Source organism: Papaver somniferum, chromosome 5 (assembly GCF_003573695.1).
Source record: "Papaver somniferum cultivar HN1 chromosome 5, ASM357369v1, whole genome shotgun sequence".
NCBI classification, from domain to species: Eukaryota; Viridiplantae; Streptophyta; class Magnoliopsida; order Ranunculales; family Papaveraceae; genus Papaver; species Papaver somniferum.
This window is the reverse complement of record NC_039362.1, coordinates 191,252,308-191,261,290: the sequence shown is the minus strand read 5'-3', so window position 1 is coordinate 191,261,290 and position 8,983 is coordinate 191,252,308. Positions and strand designations below refer to the sequence as shown.

Here is an 8,983-nt window from a genome sequence, read left to right as displayed (position 1 = left end):
TTATGAAATAAAATGCAGAGAATATGTTGTAAGTCCTGTGATTTTTCTTTGTTGGTTTTTGATTGACTTAAATATATTTGTCTTTTGGTTTTATTTGAAATTTGTTTTCCACTTACAATCATCTGATTAACTTTCCAGGCAAAGATAAGGGAGTTGAACGAAATTGAGCAGTATAGAGAGGAAACCAATTTGGACAAAGATGCAGTCGCCACGGTGGGTGCATATGATTTTGTATTGCAGTTTGCAAAAAAAAAAAACTTGTCAGTTGCTAGATAAATGATTTTTTTTTTAATTCCTCGTAGGTGCTTGGAATTGATAATAGAGGATTTGTTCGAGGAATGGGAGGTGGGATATCAAAGACTGAACTGATGCTTCCGCAGTTCCTAGGGAGAAATTACGTCAACAGGAGCTGAAGACTAGATCTGTCGAAGATCGTGTTCGTTCTCTTGAGAGACTAATGGCTGGTTTAAGCTCCAATCCTAGCACCAGCAATGCTAATGCTCAGGTAGAATTCTATAACTAGTTAATGATCAATTGCATAAGTTGCTTTTTGATTGATTGTTGTTTTCAAGAACGTTTGTTCAATACTGTTTTGTTATTTCATGTTTGATTAACCAATTAATAGTGAACTAGAATCTTATACTAGGTTTTCATAATTAGTCTGTGTTTCTCTTATGATTTGTTTCTCTTATAATTAGTCTGTGTTTCTCTGTGTTTCATAATTCCTCTGTTTGCACTGTTTTTATTATGTGCACCTGTAATTGTTATTGCCATAATGGATGTGTTTATGATCTGCAGGGAATGAATGGTGGTGGTGGTTATCAAACTAGAAGTCAGGGGGTAATTTTGAGAAATATGAGAAAGAGATGTGTTGCCTTGGGCCATATAGATAGGAGTAGGCCTCTAGTAAATGATGAATTTCATTTGGTCCAAATTGATGAAGTTTGTCTAGAATCTGAGGCTCTCTGTGATGGCGATGGAACTTTTAAGGATGTTATCATAGGCCAAAAGATTTTGTGGCCGCAACACTCTGTTAGTCTAATTGCCACTGATGGTGTTGGGTTTTAATAAAGTTGGAGTTCTGGTTTTTTGTGGAGGTACTGACTTTTTGGGATTTGTTTTTGGGTATATATACATGGCTGGTATACATGTAAGTTTTTCGGATATGTATTTAGGTACTGGGTTAGTTTTTCGGATATATATTTAGGTACTGGTTTTATATATGTAACTATTTTGGGCAAGCTTAACTTTTAGATGTAACTATTTTGGGATTTCTTGCAAGTTTGTATGGTTTTGAGTCTCATCTCTTTTTTTTTTTGTTGTAAAGAAGAAGATACTCAAAACATGTAAAGAAGTGTCTTGCAACTTCTATATGAATATGTAGCTTCAGCATGTTTTGGAGCCATGCCTTATCTAACGATATTATTATTATTAACTTTCATATTTTTTTACATCATTTCAGTTTCAGTATTGTTAATAACTTTTAACTTGTTGTCTATCCTCAAATTTCAATCCAGCAAGACCTATTTTTCTTTTCCAAAATGAAAATACTTGTTGATACTGCATACTTAACCAATTAATGAACTAATACCAAAATACTAGATCACTTGAATTATACTGAACTAAAATCTTCAAAAATATAAACAAAAAATGAGCAAAACAAAGAAAAAACCCAGATCAAAGTTCTTAAAAAGACAGAATCCATGACTGGAAAAGATAAAATCATTCTCACTTCAATTTCTGAGCTTATATCTTAACCCCAAATAAAATCTGACTCGTTTAGAGGCGATTCAGCCCATTCAGATGAGTCAGTTATCAATCTGACTCTTTCTACACCATAATTTCCTTATCCATCCGAGAATAAAAAAGAAAGAAAGGAATATATTCTCTCTCGTAATCTAATTCAGATGAGTTGACCAGAAACTTATTCAGCAGAACCAACTCTTTCTACACCATGATTTGATTTCAGAACTCAGATCTCCAGCTCACCAATTTATTAGGGTAAGTACTGTTTTCTAAGTTCAAATTTGTTAGGGTTTAGCCTAATTGATTTCAGTTTCAGTTGGATATTGAATTTGTTTTTTTTTAAATTAGGTCAAAGTAAGTAGTGTACTTGTAATCAATGAGTGATGTTCTTTCTTTCATACTTTTGTATGTGGATTTTTGTAATTGTATCTGACTTTGGGTACCATTGATTTATGTGAGTAATACTGGTTTCATTTATATTGGTTCTTTTGTTTTTTGTTAATTGCTTGATTTGATGAGTTCTTTCCAGTTATGATTTGGATTTTGAATAAGATTTGAATGTTTACAGAATATGTTTGTTGAATTGCCTCAATGAGTTGGTTCTGATTTATATATGTATATCCTTTGTTTTTCAGATGTCTCAACATCTAACTACTCCAAATAAAGACTGGATGTTTGCACGCAAGGGTTCACCTCCATGGATTCAAGGTGTTCAATATTTCATCCAATTTGCAACAGAGAGTCTTGGTGAAGGTATCAAAGAATTTCGTTGTCCTTGCATGAAGTGTAAGAATTACAACAGTTTACCAAAATCTCTAGATGATGTACATGGGGATATTCTTGATTATGGGTTCGACAGGCAATACCGAACATGGATCCATCACGGAGAGCAACCTCGTGTGAATAATGTTCAAGCTCGTTCTTTACCTGCCAATAATGCTATGAATCATGGAGCTGCTGCATCTTTTCCGAGGATATTTGACTTGTTCAATGAGACACTAGGACGTGTAGGTGGTATTGATAATCCTGAAGACCATCCGGGTACTGCTTGTTGAAGACGGTACTGCTGTTGAAGATGGTACTGTTGTTGAAGCTGGTACTGCTGCTCAAGATAAGGCTAATGTGAATTGCAGGAAGAGGTTGGAGGATGCAGTCCAACCCTTATTTCCAGGTTGTGATGCTGATCATACAAAACTATCAGCAACAGTTGAGTTGCTTAGTATGCAAGCAAGGTATCAATGTTCTGATGTTTTCATGACTGAATTATTTGGATATTTGAAAATTATTTTACCAGATGGGAACACATTGCCATCTAATTGTCGTAAAGCAAAGGACATGATTAAGCCATTTCAGTTGCCGGTCCATATCATCCATGCTTGCATTAATGATTGTATTCTCTATCGCAAGGACTATGCTAATGAAGAGAAGTGTCCTAAATGTGGTGAAAGTAGATGGAAGAAACCACCCGAAGGGAGTAATCCATCAACTAAAAAGGTTCCAGTGAAGAGACTGAGGTATTTTCCAGTTACAGAAAGGTTGCAGCGTATGTATGGTACAACATGGATAGCTGAGCTGATGACATGGTATGCTAAGGTTGAAGAAAGTGCTACACATATGAGACATCCGGTGGATTCGTCACAATGGAAGTCAATAGACATGAAGTGGCCTGAGTTTGCTGAAGAGAAACGAAACGTACGTCTGGGACTAGCAACTGATGGTTTTAACCCTTTTGGAATGATGACCTCGCATAGTACTTGGCCTGTTATGCTTACTTGTTATAACCTTCCGCCATCTGAATGCACGTCAAAGGATTTTACGATGTTAACACTGCTGATTCCTGGTCCACTTGGTCCTAACCACAACATAGATGTTTATTTGCAGCCCTTGATCGACGAGTTAATTGATTTATGGACAGTCGGTAAAGTAACGTACGATGCGCATACAAAGACTTCCTTTACAATGAAAGCAATGTTATTGTGGTGCATACACGACTTTCCCGCATATGCTCATGTTTCTGGTTTGCGAACTTCTGGAAGATTTGGTTGTCCTGTGTGTGGAGAAAATACAGAGGCGTTCAGGCTAAAATGGGGTTCTAAGTATGCTTATATGGGTCATAGAAGGTTTCTAAGAGATAGGTTTCACCCTTATAGACTGAAAACATCTGAGTTCAACGGATTTGAGGAGACAAGGGGTGCACCAAGACGTTTGAGTGGTGCCGAATTATTCGACAAGACAGCAACCGCAGATAAAGAGTTTGGGAAGCTGGTCAAGCGGCCGGTCGTACGTGAGTCTCCGTGGTCGAAGAGATCGATCTTTTTTGTCTACCATATTGGAAGGTAACCTCCTTTCTAACTTTATGTCATCTCATCTCATCAGTTGTTATTTATATATATATATATAATATTTTGATCTCCATAGCTTTACTTGTTATATTTGTTTTGCTCGGCATAATTTTACTTGTTAGAAGCTTTATATCTACCAGCATGCATCCATGAATCCATTTCTCAGAAACAGGCCTCATCATAGTTATAGTTATGTTTGTTCTGTTTGTGCTGAAACAGTTACTTAAATTCAATTCAATATGTGTTGTTTGAAATTCCTTTCTAACATAATATCATCTCATTAGTTTATGCAAATCCGGCACAATGTGGATGTCATGCATGTAGAAAAGAATTTTACGGAGAATTTGTTTGGAACTTTTATGAGCCATAAGGATAAGAACAAGGATGGGAAACTGGCGCGTAAAGATTTAAAACTGCTAAACTTAAAGCCTTGCTTGTGGTTGACGGAAGAGAATGGAAAAGTAGAGATGCCTCATGCACCTTATTCTTTGTCTAAGGAAGAAAGGGAAGTCATCTGTAAAACTCTTAGCACACTTAAAGTTCCAATTGGTTACAGTGCGAATTGGAAACGGAAAGTATGCTTGAAAGACTTCCAATTGAAGGGTTTGAAGTCTCACGATTATCATATTCTGATGCAGGGGTTAATGCCTATTTTTATGATGCATTGTTTCAAAGAACATAAGCCTTTGCGTGAGGCAGTTCGACACTTATCGTTGTTTTTCAAAGTACTAACTTCCAAGGTTATTGATCGTGCTGAGCTTCGTATAATGCACGAACGTGTGGTGGAGTCACTATGTGTGTTTGAAATGTATTTCCCGCCTGCTTTTTTGTTAGTATGACTCATGTTGTCGTACACTTGGCAGAAGAGGCACATCAATTGGGGCCTGTTCAGTTTAGGTGGATGTACCCTTACGAGAGGTATAAACAATTCTTTAGTTACTTATGATCCCTTTAGTTTATTCTTTTTTGAACTTAGCGAAACTTATATATCTTTGTTTACTAACTACATGTGCAGGATGATGAGGTACTACAAAGTACTTGGTCGCAACAAAAATTATGTAGAAGGCTCTATTACAAAACAGTATGAGATTAATGAAGGAGCGCGCCATTGCGTCGAGATACTTCCTGAAAAGAGGCGAAAGTCTCTTAAGTGTCGTGGAAAGATATCAATGCCCAGTGATGTTTATGAAGGTCCATACCCACCTAATTCACAAGGAAAGCCACATTCATTGACCAACGTAGAGCATGAACAAGTTCGTTTGTGGATATTGAGACATTCAGATGAAAATACTGAATGGGAAGAGTAAGTAAAGCCTACGTTGATTTCTTTTTAGATCATTTCATCACACTATGCATTGGATTTTAAGTTCAAAGACATGAATGTACGATCAGTGATAGATCTTAGTTTATTACTTTATCACATCTAATGAACTTATACCAGCAGTTAACTACCCACATGCTACAACTGAAAGTGTCTTAAACTAGCAGTTCCATTTTGTTTATAGCTGTAAAATCAGTTTATACTCTAATGAGGTTCACTCGTCAAGCTTTAGCATACTGTTTTATTTTTAACTGTGCAGTTGAAACATTTTAGTTATCATGACATGAGTTTAAGCTGAAATCTAAGTTGATTTTTGTTACAATATGACATCTTCTAAAATCTGTGTGTGCTCACTCGAAACGAGGTTAAGGGAGTAGTACTACTTGATTATGTTTCCTGATTTGTAAGTTAATGCTTATATCACTTGTCACTTTCTGTGTTGTTTGACAGGAAGTACGAGATATATGTTCGTAATTTGAACCAAACTCGTACGGGAAGGATAAAACCTACAGACTACATTGAATGGCTACAGAAACAACTTGAAGGCACTCCTATGACAGATTTTCGTAGGCTGGCAATTGGTCCTACCTTCGCTACAATTTCGTATAACTCATATTTTGTTAATGGCTATCTTTTTTACACAGCCGATGCCGAAAAAAATTTAACTACACAAAATAGTGGAGTCACCATGGATGCTTGCACCAGCTTCAGAGCAAGTTCCAGAGATACTAACTTGGTCGATGACGATACTACGTACTATGGCATTCTACAACACATACTTGAACTGGATTATGGTTTTCTCAGAAATTGTTTTTTACTGTGATTGGGTGCGAGTCGAAGACAAAGTACATGGATCCTATGTGGATCCGGATACAAAGTTGAGGTTTGTCAACTTCAGAAAGTTTATGAGAAGCTCAAAAGAAGTCGACGAGCCATTCATCCATGCTTCTCAAGCTAGACAAGTTTTTTACTGCAGAGATGTGACAAGGGAGCACTGGAATTTGGTTTTGGAATCTCCAATAAGATCAGACCCCAATAAGAATGCTTTGGAAGATCCATTTGTCTTCACTGCAAATGCAAATGAAGCTCCATCAATTTTTACAGTTGTTGGAGAAGATGAGTATTGGAATGAAGAAGCTCAGGTAAGGTTTCATATGTCTCTTCCTAGTAGATTCCATATTTGTTATGTTAGCTCTTTTATTTTCTTTTTAATTTCATTTTGTATAATTGGTTATCTTTCCAGGGGGTGAGAAACAGGGATACACGTGAATGAACTTGCACGAGACCTTATAATTCCATTGGTGGAAATCATGTAGATCCCCTTGCGCACATGTGAGTTGACAACATACCCTGAACCTCCTTTGTGATTTGATTTTGGTACTTATTTGGGTCAGATAGCATGCCGAATCTTGGGTTATATTCTGCACCTGTTATATTCCACTATATATATATATATATAACCTGTTGGCTGTTGATACGAGCTTGAACATTATTCCACTGTGAATTAGTATTTGCATACCAAAAGCATTCCACAAAAGTAATTCCCTTATAGTGATTTTCTTTTCCTGAATTCCCTGCTTTCTTCATTTATGTTTTCACTCTTGTTGCATGATTGTATACCTGCTACTGATGAGCCAACTGTTGTTTACATGACCTAGATCTAGGTTTAATCTCTCAAATTACCTCACACGTGCTTCCAACATTAAAAGAAAGAATACAGAGATTGTTGATTTAAGGAGCTTCGTCATTGCAAGGTTTTTTGTTGAATTTGGACTAGGTTAGGATTTTTGTTTTTGTTAAACCTGTACCAGGTTAAGATTCTTTTTAATTGGTTGGTGTCAATTGAGATGCTAGACGCGTTTTAAATTCAAGTCATAGGTACTACCATGTAACGTTTTACTACTTAGAGATGTGTCCCCCATTACCGTGCGATTCTTTAACTTGGTGTGTTACTTGAATGTAGATGCCTCTTAATACAGTTGGAAAAGTGTCTAGCACTGATGATACTCATTACTCGAGTTTAAAACTCATTGGTACTTCAGTGAATATTGAATCGTCAAAAATCAAATGAACTAAAAACTGGTCTTGTTAAATTTAGGTCGCATGAGTATCTTATGCACTGATAAAGCTTGTAGATGAGTTTGCAGCATCCCTTTGAGCACTTTTCTTTCAGCAATGCTGGTTGTCTTGCCTTAAGCTTGCCGTCTAGGATTTATTCATCTATATACCACTATGTGACCGTGTATTTTGAACTGAACGAAGTCATGGTGCTGTTGTTGATTTTCTTTGCAGGAACGACGTTCTTTGTCGTATGTGAACCAGGGACACATCACATGGATGCTCTACTTGATATCATTTACGAAGTATTGGATAAGTTTATCGTCATCTGAGGAGCTTATCGTTTTGTTGTTTAACATGTTGCTTTTAGCTTATTTTCTATTAGTTTGAACTTACTTACTAGCTAGCTAGCTTGGACATATATTGTCTTGAACCAGAATTTCATCTTTTTTGTGTAATTTGAAACTCAATGGATAATATGAATGTATGTGGAATTCTCAAGTTTTTGAGTTTAAATTTGAATTTTAGTTTGGGTTTAATTTGAGTTCCATTTGAATTGACTTTTCCTTGAGTTTCATTTGACTTGACTTTGATTTGAGTTCCATTTGACTTGACTTGACTTTGATGCAGTCAGATTATTCAGATTCAGCCATTCAGATTCAACAAATCTGAATCGATATATTTTTTTTATTATAATTTAAATCTGAGACTCACGGCTGTGGGTCTGCACCTTGTTACCCTTAAAATCAGTCGTTATTGTGAGACCCACGGTTAGGCGTTGTACCAAACAGAGACGCTTTATCAGAGACCCCAACAGAGACTGTTGAAAATTGTCGTATAACTCGTATATATGACTTTTCCTGACGGTCGCGGAACTTCTGTTTTCCACTAGTGTAGGCTCCAACGACATACTACGACATTAATTGAACAGGTTGTTGTGCTAGCCTACCAGCGGGCCTCATGGGTAACCTTACCAAGGGAAGCCGAAACGGCGGACTGGAGGGCGAGATTGTGGCACAAGGGGGGGCAAGCTAACAACACCTTCCATGTTAATTCCTTCAATGTTACGCCATCGAAGACTCGAACCTGAGACCTCCTGGAACGCATCACCTTTGAAGAACGGGGTTTACCAGCTGAGAAAAGGAGCCACAGGAGTGCAATATTATTAATAAAAGAGGAGAAAGCATTACAAAGGAGCAGTTGGTAGCCTAGCAACAAGCTGGACACTAATACCTTTCTGAATAACCAAACAAGGGAGCCTCATGAGGAACCAACCAAGGGAGACGAAGCGGATAGTGGGGACGATTATGTCACAAGAGGGGCAAGCTAACTCTACATTCCATGTCAAATACTGCAATATTATGCCATCGGGGACTCGAACCCGAGACCTCCTAGAATGCATCAACCTTTGAGGAACGCGGATAACCAGCTGAGCTAGCTACCCTTTTTTATGAAATGGTTTCTATTTTTCATATTTTTATTATATTTTATTATTACAAAGAAAAAGGACAAAGAA

General features: G+C 37.0%; 1 protein-coding gene across 1 annotated transcript; it reads left to right on the top strand.

The window, feature by feature from the left end:
• Positions 1-457: 457 nt before the first annotated feature.
• LOC113280404 lies at positions 458-7,799 on the top strand. The gene is made up of 12 exons (XM_026529031.1): positions 458-505; positions 799-1,032; positions 2,382-2,760; positions 2,804-4,030; positions 4,413-4,850; positions 4,952-5,006; positions 5,104-5,391; positions 5,860-6,125; positions 6,214-6,551; positions 6,653-6,655; positions 7,373-7,442; positions 7,702-7,799. Exons 1-12 carry the CDS (start codon positions 458-460, stop codon positions 7,797-7,799), a joined length of 3,444 nt encoding a protein of 1,147 aa, XP_026384816.1.
• Positions 7,800-8,983: the final 1,184 nt, after the last annotated feature.